Consider the following 16,854-nt stretch of genomic DNA (forward strand, 5'->3'; position numbering starts at 1 on the left):
TGATCCTGCAGTTACTCGATAACGAGTATCTTAATAATAATTATTTTTAAAATATTTTTTATTATTTAAAATTGTATCAAAAGATATTTTTTTTATTTTTTTATCAGCATATCAAAATAATCCAAAATAAAAAAAATTAAATTAAATTATAAAATACTTTTAAATACAAAAATAAACACGCTAATAGTTTCTGGCAATACTCAATACTATTGGGTTCGGTTGCCCAACAAAACTCATCATTATTGGATCCGGTTGACAACAAGACCCAATAATATACTAGGATAATTTTATTATGCATCATAATAATATGGGTTAATTTTTATTTTCTTGGCTTCATTGTGAATCCCATGTATTAATATATTTTAATCTAAATTATTTATTTATTCGTGACAAATCATCTCGTTCTATCATGTCATTTGGTGCAACTGTGAGAATGACTTCTCAGTCCTCACTATAAAGATACTTTGTTAATGATCATACGGTTCCTTGATGCTAAGGATTTTGATTGTTTTTTTTTTTTAAAAAAAAATTAGAATTGTTTTGATTTTTTTAATTTATTTTTTATATCAATATATTAAAATAATTCAAAATCATAAAAAATAATTTAAATTAAAAAATTAAATTAAATTAAAAAATACTTTTAAAATACAAAAACAAACATACTAATATTTTCTGGCAGGATCCAATGCTATTAGATCTAACTACCAACTAGACCCAATAATATGCTAGTATATTTTTATTATCTGTACGTGCAACATAATAGTATGGATTAATTTTTATTTTCCTGGCTTGATTGCGAACCCCATGTATCAATATAATTTGGTTTAAATTATTGATTTATTTGTGACAGATTCTCTCCTTTTATCATATTCTCTGGCTGCTAAGTTAGACCCCATACTTTTTGAAAGTGATTTGGGTCTGGTTTCCAATAGCGTTGGGCTCAACTGCTCAACCAGATCTAATAACTTTTGGCAAAGCAAACAAAAAAGATAATGCTCTATAACAATATTTTTTTACTAAAAAACAACAAAAACAATACCCGTATGACATTATAGTATCGTCTACAATACAAACATTTTATATTTATAATATGATCTACAGTGTAATGAGTTTACGTTGATGGTAAATGCAAAGTGTTTTTCTACACCTTATAAAATATAATATAATATCAATAAAAAACAATTAATTAAGGCAAATAAAACAGAAAGGGACCACAAAATAATTCATTCTAACCATTGAATTAATGATAAAAAAAAACATAATTAAAATGGCAGGGTAGTTTTTAACTACACTAATAAATTAAAATTAACAAATAATAAAGACGAAAAAAGATGGATGGTAATTAAAGGTTTTTAATATAAAAAAATAAAATAAAACCAACAATTATTTGAAACAAATCAAAATGGAAAAGAAAAATAAAATAATTGTTGGAATTACAGAGTTCTTCGGAATGATGAATTCAATATAATAAAAAATATTAAAAACCCTTAAAATCACATTGATGCATCACTTTATATAATTAAATTATGAAAATGAGGCCAATGGCTCATTCATATTATTGTTCTAGGAAATTAAAAAATAAAAATTTTGAAAATCCGATAAACCAAATATCATAGCATTGGCTTACAGAATTACAGAGATAAGTGCGAGGGACTGATAAAATTAATGTGATTTAGGATTGCACTGATTGCTCCTCATGCTTTATGGCTGGACCAGAATTTAAAAAAAATAATACTCAAATCAAGAATTTTTTTTTAAATTCCATCAGTTAATATTTTATTTCATTTAATTTTTTTTATCCATATTAGTTCTTATTTGTTTTTTTTTTTAATATCATCCTTTAATATTTTATTTTATTTAATTTTTATATCAGATTTAATTCTCATTATTTTGATCACAATTTATTTTTCTTTTTAATTTTTTTTGCTTAGGAATTTTGTTTCATGATTTTTTTTTGTTTTGGTCATCTATAAGTCAATTCTGATCTCATAACCTAGATCACGAGATTTGAAGATTAGCTTGATTTAACTTTAATATTTTTTTAGGTTTTTTTTTTAAAAATTAATTAGTTTTTCATTTCATTCTTCGACATTAGGTTTTTGAGCCTTGAGTTTCATGATTTTTATTTTTATTTTTATGAATTATTCCGATCTCATATTACAATTCACGAGTTAATTAAGTTAACTCGTGCTGGCTCAAATTTTTTTTTATATAATTTTTTTAAATTGGTTTTTTTAAATTTTGTCTTTCATCATTTACTTTGCTTGGGAGTTGACCTCTAATGTTTTACTCAATTTCTTTTATGTAGAGTTATCTCGGTTTCATGACCGGGTCGTGAGTTTATTGTGTTGACTTGAATAAGGTTTTTTTTGTCCTTTTTATTTTTTTTTCAATTTGTCATTCAACATTCTTTTTTCTTGTAATTGAGCTTCGAATTTCTTTTATTTTTCTCTTCACGAAGTTATTTTATTCTGATTCAATTTTTTCTTCTTGGTGAAATAAGATCTTTGAAACTTTTTTAAGAATATTTGAATGATATCTTTTAATAATATTAGCAAGTGTTTGTTGTTATTATTATTATTATTATTCATTGGCCTTTTTTTTATTATCCTTGATTTTTTATTATATTATTAAATTAACAAAGATTATTGAGCTCATTCAGATCAATTATCTAGGTCCTAGATTTTTCTTGCTCATTTGAGTCGGTGTTTGTTTTTACGGTGGCATCGTCTTTTTAAAAAAAACTGATTTTTTTTATTTTAAATTAAGTTTTTTTTTATTTTTGAATTGTTCTAGTGTGTTGATATAATAAATAAATAAAATATAGTTTTAATATATTAAAAAAAACATTTTAGAAAATAATCAATATATATATAACCTAAATTGCTCGGATATTAGAAAAAATTTAATATTGCCTGCTGCATGTGGACGTTTACTATTGCAAAATCATAATTGGGGGTTGCATCCCTATTCTAGCTCCTAATCCTAGGTGATCCAAAACATCTATTGAGCAATGAAGAACGCCATGAAATAAATCATAATAATACCCGCATTTAATTCATTAATAATAATAATAATAATAATAAAAAAGGTAGCATGAAGCTGTACGTGCCTCTTGTAAATTTATGGCAGGAAGAAAAGGGCCATGACTGTACTACTCGTGATAAGGATCCCTCACTTGCACGTATGAACAAAATATAAAAGCAATGCCTTGTGAATAAGGGAAACTCCCGCTTCCATGACTGGATTCCGAAGCTAGAAGTCCCCACTTTTGATTTAAAGCAACGACCTCTGTCACCTTTCTCACCTGTTTTTTGGTTTTTAGCATCTTTGTTTTTAAAGTATTAAGAACACAATGAAATTCTTTTTGTTGTTAAAAAATGTGACTTCTATAACTTGTTACTGTTCAGGATAATACCATCATTTAAAAAATATTAAACCAGCAAGAGAAATGAGAGAGTAGAGAGAAAGAAAAAGAAAGAAAACTCGTAGAAATACTCGAAATTCTAATTACAATACCGTTAATACTATAAGAAAATACTTTTCGTCCAAAGAAGAATGATGACCCACTTGTCTTTGGTAGCGAGTGTGACCCTCTCGGAACGTCACCATTGATAACCTTTTTTGATATCATTTGATTTGTCTCATCAAGATTTTTCTGATGGTACCAGTGATGTTCTAATTGGAGCTTCGATGTATCATTAGAGTCTGTCTTTCTTTTATTTTCTCTCTCCTCTCTCCTACTCATTAAATATTTTTTAAAGAAAGTCGTTATTCTGAATAGCGATAAACTATAAAAGTTATGTTTCCTGATCGCGACATGTACAAATTATACTATTTTGCTTGTTCTTTTTTCAACTGTGATATTATATCAATATTTTTAATTAATTGTGCTAATTAAAAAAAAATCTAATTATCTTAACTAGGGTTGGTTTAGATAGGAAGAAGAAGATTATGCATTTTCTTTTAAAAAAAAGATGAAATCATTATTATTGATTATTTAAAGAGGTGATTTATCTACATTGAATTAGCCTCATTTACAAGCATATTTTATGCTTCAACTTCCATGTAATTAAAAATATTGCTTTATTTACACACGAGGCTTGTAGCTCAGTGGCCTTGGCAGGCTTTGCCCTGCCTGAGTGCCCTGGTTCGAGCTCTCGTGTGTACCCAGCACATGAGGGTTTAACTGCTGTGGTCAATTCGTGTGACTTGTTCCGCCCCCGTCCCGGGTTTGACCCTCTATGTGTACGCCTGTCACCCCCGCGGTGCCTTACCTGCTCCTGGGCTTGCAAGATGTCCAGCGGGCCGTGGGGAATAGTCGTGGTGCGCGTAAGCTGGCCCGGACACCCCACGTAAATCAAAAAAAAAAATATTGCTTTATTTATGTGTGAATGTGAAACGTAAAATCTTTCATGTAAAATACATGATTAACTTATTTATGCACCAAATTTGCTATAATAATAATAATAAAAAAAACAAATACTGAAAAATCTATCATTGTACTAAAAATTAAGAGTTGAACTAATCGATGGACATTAATCCCCTTTCAAAATTGCTCACGAGGTGATATTTGTTTTTATGAAAAATGGTATATTTGTTTATTATTAGGAAAGTTGGTTAATTAAAAATACTTTCTGATCAAAGAAAAATTTAACTATATTTTCTAGAAAGTATTTTTCTTTTAATTTAGGTAGAAAACATTTTCTAGAAGTTACGAAAAACTCAATAATATCTTATTATTTGTTAATTATATCAAATTTAATCCCTAGTCATTTAATTGCTATATATTTTGTTTTGAATAATTTTTTTTTCTTTTATTTTTTCAATTTCTTCTCCTAGAATTTGATATAATATGATTTTTATATCAACTTTAGTCTCCATTCTTTTGATTGTTATTTGTTTTTCTCCTATCATTTTTTTAATTGAGGTTTTTTTTTTATCTAACATATTTAGTCCCTATTTTTTACTGCTATTTGTTTTATTAGAAATAAATTATGAAATTGGATTTATTTTTTTTAATTTAATCATCTTTCAACTTTTTTTTTATTTATTAGGTTTGTCTCCATTCTTTTTATTGCTATTTGTTTTATTTGAGATAATTTATGAAATTTGATTTTTTTTTAATTTCATTCTCCTTCAACTTTTATCTGTCAAATTTGATTTAAAACACTAATAGGTTATTTTCCACTTTATTTTCCGTGACATGACTAAACACTGAAAAATATTTTTCAATTTATTTTTCATGACATTATCAAATATTGAAAAATAATTCACTTTTCAGAATTTCCTTTCCATGGTAACTATTTTTAAAAATAAAACTTCTTTCCAGCAAACACATGGTGCCTTAATGAAAATCATCTCTTACAAGTTCAAGTGGTAAAACAATCAATGCACAAATGTTTATCGGTGGTATCATAACCTATTTTTTGATTATTCCCTATAAAATTGCCTTTTTTTTCTTTTAAAATAAAAATAAAGTAATAATAGCAAGCAGACTGGCGATTTGGTAAAAGCAGGCTAAAGAGGATTTCAAATATATAAAAGAATCAACATGCAATTTTAGATGGAATTAAGAGCTTAATCGTACCTCATTATACCTAATAATAGAACGACAATGCAGATTCAATGTCAAATTAAATGATTATTGGATGAATCTGTATAAAAATTAAGTACAGGGATATAATTAGACTTTTAATAAGCTAATTTGATTTAATCATGGGTCAAATTAAAAGATTTAATTAAGTGCAAGGACTTAATTATACTTTAAATGGGTCAAATTAACTTTATTAGGGATTCAATTGGTGAAAAATTAAGTTTAGGAGCTTAATTTGGGCTTAATTGAGAATATTGAATTTTAGAGGACCAAACATAATTTTTACAAATTCAATTAGTTGAAATAAATGGTAAAATTGCAAGAAAATCAAAGTTTAAAGTCAATTAAGGGTTAAATTGAAGAAATCCACATCCAATAACCTTTTTGGAAAAAGTGCCAAACTTCAAGGACTTAATTTAGTTGAAGACATGGGTGAAATTGAAGAAAATTGAAAGTTTGATGGTCAATTTGCATAAATCCAAAACCAAAGACCACAATGAAAAAGACACTGAAATTCAGGATTGATGTTGAAATTTGACAAGGGTAAAATTACATAAAATAAAAAGTTTGAAACCAATCAAGTGTGCAATTAAAAGAAATCAAAACCCAAAGGACTAAATTGAACTTTGACCAAATCCTAAATGAAAACCATAAAGCCAAAACAACACCGTTTTGACAAAAAAGGACCAGACGACTTGTCGTCTAGTTACCGCTCATCTTTTTCTTTCTTTTCACTTGAAAAGTTGCTCCGATGACTACTTTTCAGGGGCATTTAATGCTTCTTCTCCCCATTAAAGTTATTAAACCGGACAAACCATACACCCTCATGATGGCCTGACATTGTACTACACCCCATAGTAGGCCTTCCCGACCAACTGTCCCTACAACTGCTGCAACGCCGCCTCAAGTTAGCCAACCCAACCAACCTTTTTGCAACTATTTTTACAAGCCATGATGACACATTTGATCAAATGGTTGAGATCCTTTCCGCTTAAATCAAAGGCTAAGATTTGAATAAAAGAACTCTATTCTGTTTGTTATGATATTACAATTCAATTACCTCTTCTAACTTTCTAAAATAACAACTTCAAACTCATTTAAAATTGATCCTCTAACACAAACTTCACTATTATAGGTCTTTCTATCCTAAACATACTTTTTAGTATGAAAGATATACCCATTATAACACTTGACTTTTCTTTCAAGACCTAAACATAGTAAATTCAAACTACCACTAGCATTGCATCCCATTTGAGAAACTTGTTTCAAGATTACAACCATTAACAATTAAAAAGAAAGATGTAATAAAATTAAGTATTAAGAGAGTTAAGAATTATTAAGTACTACTTAGATTTGTTTTAAATCACGTGGTGAATTATTCATCTTGTAATTGGAAAACTTAAGATTCAGTCAAATGTAAATTTTAGGATAGTAAAAATTAATAATATTGCCTACAAAGAATTATTCAATCTATTAGTTAATATGAGAGTATAAGAGAAAATTGTTTTAAATTAGCAAAATGTTAATATTGTACTTTCTAAATAAAAAGTCTCAATTTATTGCAGTTAAATAACATATAATTATATGCATATTTGAATTCAATTTCTGTCAAGTATAGTCCCCTCATTGTATTTTTTGATAAAAGTCATCCAAGATGGAAAAATATTAACAAGAACATCTAGTGGCAATAAAAAAAAGATGTTTTACCACTATTTGTTAAGGTGAAATCCTTGTTATTTTCCATAAATTATGGACATGCTAATTTTTTATGCATGCTTCAACCAGAAACCATTCTATACTAAGAAAATCATTGATGCATCAAAGCTGTCTTTATCTGAAAATTATATTTCCTTGAGACAACATATATCAAATTCCTGAATAACCACAACTGGTTCAATTCATCAATCAACGGTCAAAGATAAACATTTATATTCCTACTAGGATTATTAGGATCGAGTATGATCGTAAATAAGAACATGAACTTTGACCTTATACACATCTCTCGTGGCAAGTTGTAAACCGTGAGTATTTCCGGACAACAAGAATAGGGTATGACAAATGATTCAAATAGATTGAATCCATCTATACATAACCTAAGATGTACATTATGTGGTTTAATTGAAAACCAAGGATGCACCCTATTAAACTGCTTCCAAGCTTCACTATTAAAAGATTTATACCGATCATTATGTGCTATGCAGTCTCTAGAGACATGAATATGCTTTGCAACCTAGGAGTGATTGAGAAGTATCTCAGTTTTCTATGTGCAACAAGATTCCTTCCCATACTAGCTTTAGATTTATACCGAGCATGCCCATCAATTTTGCGCTAGGTAAAATTTGTATTTTCATGGTAGTACAACTTGCAGAAGTTTAGACATATGTCAAGCATCCCAGGCTAAGGTTTTTCATCATGGATTTAGCAGCATATAAGTTCTCTTTTAGCCTCTTCCCTTCAAGTAAAATACTTCTCGTTCATTCGATGATTATGTCATAACCAGCCTCACTCAGCCCATAATCTAACTTGATAGTGAGCATATATGCAATGACTGATAATTTAATGTGGTAAGCACCTTTGCAACGATTGATAAAATGCTTTCTTGCCCATTCGATGATTTTATCATAATCGGCCTTACTCAGCCCATGATCTGACTTAATGGTGAACACTTGTACAATGACTGATAACTTACTATGATTTATACACCTATCCCATAATGGTTCGTCAAAATCTTTTAAAAGTTCAAAAAACCTAGTTGCGTTTGTATTTGGTTCTTCATCTACACTTGAATATTCATCTGCATAACTCTAATTTATTTGCATTGCATCCATCATCAAACTCGTATAAGGTTTACTATTCTCATCTATAACTCCATGCACGTTGCTAAAACATAGGGTTCTTTGTGTGTAAACCAACATGAGTATTTTTTCATGAACCTTTTTTGTCGAAGATGCATCGTAACAACATTTGGATTTAGAAATTTTTTATTTTTACACTCTTTACATGGATATTTAATACCCCCTTCACTAATATTTTTTGAATTAGATATGCGTAATTAATAAAACCCTGAACTTTATTTCAATAATCCATTCCGCACAACCCTTTACATGAAACTCGAAACATCCAAGAATAATTATTCATTACTTATATAAAACCTATATAAAATATTGATGACAACATGTATTAATTAATAATGTGAACTAAATAAATTATCGATACCCAACTAATTAGCTATCATTGGCTTAATTTAAACTTATTCAATTTATTTTAATAGTATCCTTTAATCATTACTAATTTTCTTATAAAATCCAAATTCCTCCAAATTTATCGAAAATTTCAACTTAACAATAAAATTGACAAAATATGAAGCGTACCCATTAAATAACCCATTATTTCTTTCATTTTTAAACACCTAAGTTACAAAACAAAACTCAATTTCATCAAATGACAAACAAATATAATTTTTTTAAATCACAAACAAACCCTAACATGTACAAATCATGCATCTATACAACAAATTTTGTAGAAAAAAGCTATAAAATAAATAAACACACAAACAAACTACATATACTACACAAAAATACCAAAACATTAACATAAAAAAAATGGGTTATAACAAGAAATGTGTAGGTTTGCTTACTTGATGTGGTGAATGTTTTAAAAAAATTTAACCAAGACAAGGATACTCACAAACTAAGTGTTGGGGTGATTGAATTTATGATTATAAAAATTTGATTTGTGACAAAATAAAACGGGAAAATGTGTTCGTTTTCTATATAAAAAAGAAAGAAGAAGAAGAAGAAATGGGGGAGGGGGAGGGGGATGTTGTAGGTTATAACTTAAATATTACTAGTGGATTCCCCAACAAAAATTAATGACAATAATTTTTTATCGGCAATTCCATTAGAAATATTGACAGGTTAGACTTTCCAACGAAATTAACAAGGGAATACCTACTTAATTTTTTTTTCATTCTCTAAATTCCACTAGTAATTCCCTAAGTATTCACTACAAGAGTTTTTTTTCATCAATGAATACCAACAGAAACAATGATGTGATGTTTTTTCAGTAAATATTATCATAATTTACCAATGATATTTTTTTCATCGATATTTCCGATGATGTTTGATAATTTTGTAGTAGTGCGCCCTTTCATTGCATGGGTCAAGCTCTATTTACACCCCCTCTTTATTTTGTATTCCTTCTTGTCTTATCTTCTCTTACTCTCTTTGTTTTTGTACTTTTTATTTATTTTTTATCCTTATTCTCTTATCTCTTATCTCTTAGTTGCTTAGAGAGGAAGTCAAAACCTTCTGTTTATTTTGATCTATCTTCTCTTCATTAATTATTTTAATGCTCATCGATCTCTGTATTTTATTGTTTTTTTCTTTGATTTTCTTTTTTCTTTTTCTAAAATATCTCAATTTTTTATTGCACGTGTATGTATATACACACACACATGCAATAAAAATAAAACATACATATTCCTTTTTTCTTTTGTTTTTGAGAGATATATATATATATATATATATATATATATATATTATATTTTAGAGAGTTTTTCCCAATAAAATGATATCCCCTTCGTTTGAAAGGGAAAAAAGATGCATTTATACAGAAAAATTTAGGGTAACATCTATATATAGATATGTTTTAGAAAATCCTAATGTAAAATTAGGATATGAAAAAAATTGAATAAGAACATCTGTTTTTTTTCCTTCTTTCTCTCTTTATTTTTTTTTTCTCATTTCAAATTTTCTTAATTCTCCCCTCCCCCCATCATTTTTTTGTTCTTTTCTATTTTTTGGCCGGCACTCATTTTTTTTCTCATTTTTATATGTCTACTTGAAATTAAAATATAAAAAGTACTGAAAATATAAAAAAAATCCAGGAAATAGCTAAATTTCAAAAAAATTAAAAAAAGAATTTTTTTTTGAATTTTTTGTATTTTTAAAACATATTAGAAAAATTAAAGGTAAAAAATAGATTATGAATGACATTATCTAAATTTTACAAAATTGATCCAAAATTGATGTTTTCTGATTTGTTTGTTGAAAAATACTTTCCATAAAAAATGAATTCCATAAAAAATATATTTTTTTTGCTAAAAAATAAAAATTTTCCTAGCAAAAATACTTATTTTTTAAGTTGACTAGAATCCACTTTTCATCAATTAAATTTCCTAAAATTTATCCAACATAAAAGAAATTTGAAAAATGATTTTCAAGCAATTTGTTGTCAGGATTTTCTTTTCTTAAATAAGAGATTCATAAATGATATTCTAACATAGACAAAATGAATAATAAAGAAAAACAATGGTTTCCGCTTTAACGTTGGAGCAGTTAAAACCATCAACACTCACCCTTCTTTTAATCACTGCCCCCTACCCCTCCCTCTCTCTCTCTGATTTTCCCACTAGTTTCTCTGGCAAATCTCGTCGGAAAATACCAACCACAAAACTCTTCCTCTTTCCATATCTTTCCGTCTCCAAAACCCACATTCTCCTTTTCAAGTTTAACCACACCTCATTGGCGTACCAGTGAGTTTTTTATGAGAGATTGTCAATATTGAGCGCAAACTGTGATTTTTGATTATCAAGATTTCGCAGAAATTCTTGCATCTCATTTCTGGGTTTTCTTTGGATACTGAAGTTATTTGTTTTAGAGTTGTGTAAGCTGACAAAGTTTGGTGTTTTGGAGATTAAAGTAATGAAAGAACATGAAACTGGTGTCTTTGATTATTTTAATTGAAAAAAAGAAGTTTATATAAACAAGGAAGGGTTTAGAGCTTCAAGTTTTATTATTATTATTATTATTATCTTAATCAAGCTCAAAGAATCTCTTTGTCTCTGTAAGGGTGAGCATTGTCTGACAATTCATTTAGATACAACAGATCAAGTAGGGAAAGAGAGAGCATCTATTGTGTTAAATCTTAAATTTGACACATATTAAGGGATTGTTAAATTGGGTTTGGTGATATTGGAGGGAAAATATGTTAAAGATGTGGAAGACAGAGGACTCTGGTGAGGAATGGGAGATGAAATTGAAATTATGTGGTGATGGAAAGTTTAAAAAGTTGAAAACTTCTGTGGTTTCAAGGTCTCCAATGAAGCTATGGATGACAAGGGCAATCACAACTGTATTGTTATGGACTTGTGTGGTTCATTTGATGTCAATGGGAGAGACCTGGGGCCCGAGATTGTTAAAGAGTTGGACATCTTGTTATAGTCATCAAGATGTTGAGTTAATTTCTGTTCCTGCCGAAGTTATTCTTCCTCCAAAGAGTAAGTTCATAATTTCATTAATTTCAGCTTAGTTATAGTTGAGCATTTACATTGGAAAAGGTTGTTGATATTCATTAAAGTAGAGAAAAATCATGTGCTTTGGTTTTGTATATTCTTTGCTTTCATCAATTTGTTCCAGCTATTAATTGGAGATAATTGATTTGATTAGTTATTGTCCTTTCATATTGTTCATACATTTTTTTTCTGTCTAACATGGATTGATTTGCTGCTCATGACTATAATAAATGTTTCTGTAACATTGCTGATTTGCTTAAGATTTTCAATTTGTTTGTATCGTATATCGTTTCTAATTTTGTTATTGTAGTTTTCCTTGAAAAATCTGATTCTTTTCTCTTCTTATTCCTAAGTTTGGTAATTGTTGCTTGCAGGAGTTTATAAGAATAATGGGTATCTCATGGTTTCCTGCAATGGAGGACTGAACCAAATGCGAGCAGCAGTGAGTTGATTGCAACTTAAATCATAAATCATCAATACTGAAATTGCGTTTTGATTATGCATGGCCTATCTAGTTTGCTGCTATAAACATTTGATATATTGTCACTTCTGGACTTGTAATGCAGATATGTGACATGGTCGCTATTGCAAGATATCTAAATGTTACTCTTATAGTCCCAGAGTTGGATAAAACCTCATTTTGGAATGACCCAAGGTAAATTCAGTAGTATAAAGTCTTGAAAACACTCCTACAATTTGTCTGATCAATTCATTCATTTCATTGTGGGGCAGTGAGTTTCAAGACATATTTGATGTTCATCATTTCATCGCTTCCTTGAGGGGTGAGGTTCGAATATTGAAAGAGCTACCGCCTAGGCTCAAAACACGAGTAGAATTGGGATTGTTCTACTCATTACCTCCTGTTAGCTGGTCAAACATTTCTTACTACACCCATCAGGTTAGTACACACTAGAATTATAGAATTGTAAAGTGAGCATTAGCCTTTTCATTTCCCTTTTTATTTTGCTAATGTATTTGGAATAAGGCGACTAATTTTCTAAAGTGTTTGCCAAAAGATCCTTCCTCTGCTGCAAAAGTTCAAAGTTGTACATTTGAACAAAACAGATGCTCGCCTTGCTAATAATGGACTTCCTCTTGAGATTCAAAAGTTGCGCTGCCGAGTGAATTTTAATGCTTTCAAGTTTACGTCAAAGATAGAAGAACTGGGTAGAAAGGTTGTTAAGATATTGAGGGAGAAAGGCCCTTTCCTGGTGCTTCATCTCAGATATGAAAGGGACATGTTGGCTTTCTCTGGCTGCACTCATGGTTGCAATGATGAGGAAGTAGAAAAACTGACAAGAATGAGGTAATTTCTCTTTGATACTTTGTTAATATGCTGTTAATGTCAAACACAACTAACTCTCACAAACTTCACTTGGTCAGATATGCTTATCCCTGGTGGAAGGAAAAAGTTATTAATTCTGAAATGAAAAGGAAAGAAGGTTTGTGTCCTTTGACTCCCGAGGAAACTGCCCTTGTGTTAACTGCACTTGGAATTGATCGTAATGTTCAAATTTATATTGCTGCCGGAGAAATATATGGTGGGGAAAGAAGGATGAAGACTTTGATGGAAGCTTTTCCTAATTTGGTGAGTAGAAAAAAGCAGCAACTTCTTCTAACAAATGTATGACGGAATGCCTTAAAATAATCCATCCTTCTAACATGGAACAGGTCAGGAAAGAGGATCTGTTGGAACCATCAGATTTGAAGTTTTTCCAGAACCATTCATCTCAAATGGCAGCACTAGATTATCTGGTGTCCCTAGAGAGTGACATATTTGTTCCTACATATGATGGCAATATGGCTAAAGTTGTTGAAGGTCATCGCAGGTAATTTATTGCTGCCACGTCTAATATAGATTCTCAACTGAACTGAGAGTTATTGCAATATAAAATGAACTAAAATGTCCTAAATTATCTGATGTAACCCTGATACCATGCACAGCATAATTTCCCTCGCCAATACTTCAGGAATAATCTGTAAAAAAGAAGAATGCTATCTGTAACTGAAGGGGTTGTTGATATATAATTTGGAGTTTATAGTTGATAGATTTAGTTTACATTGTACTGTCCATAGTTCCATCAAGAAAAATGAAAGAAGGAAAGAAAACATCAATTGAAGATGATAAGTTTCTCTTGTCTTTTGATGACTTCCAGATTCTTGGGTTTCAAGAAGACTAGTTTGTTGGACAGAAAGCTTCTGGTAGGTTTAATAGATGAATACAACAAAGGGTCATTGAGCTGGGATGAATTCTCCTCCACTGTGAAGGAAACTCATGCTGATCGGATGGGTAGCCCAAAGATGCGAGTCGTTATACCAGATAAACCGAAGGATGAAGATTATTTTTATGCCAATCCGCAAGAGTGTTTGCAACTGTTGGATGAACCATTGAGAAGTACATGAACCTGGTAATAAGATGATCATCCTGAATAATACCCAGTGCCAGTGCATATTTGTCAAAGGAGATGACCTAATATATATTCAATGGAGACTGCAGGCATAAATGGTTCATTTTTTAGGATCACGCCTCAAGTTGGATTCAAGGAGACTAAGGATTTCATCCATGAGTTTCTTCAGCAGTCTCACAGGAATATTTATAATGGTTCATTTTTGAATAATCAGATTTTCTATGGGGAACTCTGTCATTGGAGGGCTAATATCCAATAGGCTGGATTGTAAAGAGGAGCTAATACAAAACTTTCCTAGATGGGGAAGGTTTTGGGATGTATAGTCCATCCCACATATTCTTTGTCATAATTTTTTCAGCATGAAATATGCAATGAAGTCACATTTGTCATTTCCCTTGTCATGAAACTTTGATAATCTAGTCTATTGAGGAATGAAAACTCTCCTCCTTCTCTCTTCCTACATGCATAGAACTCCATGAGTTGAACATGGGATGCATGCCTACTAATTAATCATGTCTGTCGCATGATGCTCCACACACACGCCCACGCAAAATTGATTTTCTTGGTGTCAAAATGAACCCTTCAAAATTGGATTTCCAGATTTCATTGTCGGGTTCTTGCATGCCTGAAAAGATTTTAGTCATCTCCTTCCTTGAAAGTCCAAGTGACACGTATAAATTAACCATGTGCTTGCAGACATGAACAACATTTATGACGATAAATTATATTGTTAAACACACCTCGTGGCATCTAGAATCATTTTGATGCTTCGGTTGCTGTATCTTGAAGAAAGCAAACAAACAAATTGATTTTCCTTGGACATTGTTTCCAATGTCTTCACCAGTCAGCTAGAGAGATTTGGCAAAAGAGAATTTCCATGATGCCGTATCATTCCAGTTAGAAGACTTGGCAATGGGTTTCTTGGCTGTCATTAAATGATGGGCTATGACTCCTCTTTTTTTTTTTTTTTTTTTTTTATCATCTAAAGTATTTCAAGTATAGAGCATGCTTCCTCCATTTTCCCATGATCTACTTGTTAAAAGGATCATGCTCATGGGGATTAGGCATCATGATAATCATACATGATAGTAAATGATTGCCACTGAAGCACTCGAAGACAACAAGACTTTTAATTTTCTATTCAAGTCATGATTCGAAACCCCAAGAAAGTTCTTTGAAGCATATACTGGGGTCGAGAGAACGAGAGAGGTGACAAGAAAAGGAAGAAAAGAATATGTCCATTGGTGTTTGTCAAGGAATATAACAATGAAAAAATTTGTCAGTATTTGCTAAATTTCTAACAGTGAAAAAAATATCAAGAGGCAAAATAGACAGAGAGTGATCCACTAATAACAATGTCTGAATGAGCATCCAGCCACTCAAGACATAGTTTTCGAACCACATTAACCAGTGCCGAAAGTGGGAATGATTCATTATTTCAAGGGCTCATCAATGTTTACCAAAGAAAATAAATGGTTGAAACTTGAAGGTGCTTAAACATTGCATTTCTTGAGTATATCTATATAGCTCTTGTCCTATATTATGCCCCAAAATGATTTCTTTCAAGCTTAAATCATGATCCTGGTGAAGGTTTTCATATTTAAGATTTTATGGTAATGAAGGATTGTATGACTACGAATATGAAATGAAATATTTTTTAATAATGATGCGGTTGTGTATAATAAGTGATTATCGAATAATTATTTAATATAAAAATAAAAAGAGTTCAATCTAATGCTGAATGCACGAGAAAGAACTTGTTATCATATTTTAAACTCATGGTAAATGAATTACATAGAGTTGAAATTATATATGCATTACATATATGGTATTTAGTTGCAAAAAGTTCATTAATATGTAAAGGATTAATAAATAAAAGGTAATGGTAAACCAAATGTATTAACATATTGATCTAAACCGACATGAAAATAAAAAAAAAAGCACCTTGAGACCAAGCATGATAATTGATAATATAAAAAGTAAAGTTAAAGAGTCAAATTACTATGAAGAAAATTAACATTATTTTTAAGTAAGTGGTGTAGTTTGTGAGGTAGAATATTGCTAGCGAGTCAAATAACATCTTGAATACAAAATAAGTAAGTTAATTAGAGTTTATTTATTAGGCTATATTATATCATGACTTTTCCCTTTCATATTTTCCATGAATTAAATTGCATTGCTTATAATATTTAATTATTGTATTATATATGTATCAAACGAATGCAAAATGTTGGAATTTGTTTTGTAGATAACGCCAACTCATGCAGCCCAATTTGATATCAGCCATAGAAAAGCCTCGAGGTCCATTGAAGTTTTTCTTAGACTTTACTAATTGATTGTCTCATAAATGTCAACGGAATGACCAAGTCCCTTTATCCATTATTATGCTAGATCCATTTAATTCAATTTATTTAAATGATAAAATCATATATATATATAAAAAAAAACTTCGAGAACTCTATAGTATCTATCAAAATATTTTCTTAATCTATTAATTCAAGTAAAGTAAAAAAGTTAACATTGATACACCTTTAAAATTCTAATATAATTTATTT

General features: G+C 29.9%; 1 protein-coding gene across 1 annotated transcript; it reads left to right on the top strand.

Moving 5' to 3' along the window:
* The first annotated feature begins 10,918 nt into the window (after positions 1-10,918).
* Positions 10,919-14,688, top strand: LOC133698223 (rhamnogalacturonan I rhamnosyltransferase 1-like). Its single transcript, XM_062121076.1, has 8 exons — positions 10,919-11,876; positions 12,266-12,333; positions 12,458-12,546; positions 12,624-12,789; positions 12,908-13,197; positions 13,275-13,479; positions 13,563-13,720; positions 14,048-14,688. The coding sequence occupies exons 1-8, from the start codon at positions 11,585-11,587 to the stop codon at positions 14,292-14,294; spliced, it is 1,515 nt and encodes a 504-aa protein (XP_061977060.1). The 5' UTR covers positions 10,919-11,584; the 3' UTR covers positions 14,295-14,688.
* Positions 14,689-16,854: the final 2,166 nt, after the last annotated feature.

This window comes from Populus nigra, chromosome 7, assembly GCF_951802175.1.
Source record: "Populus nigra chromosome 7, ddPopNigr1.1, whole genome shotgun sequence".
Lineage (NCBI taxonomy): Eukaryota > Viridiplantae > Streptophyta > Magnoliopsida > Malpighiales > Salicaceae > Populus > Populus nigra.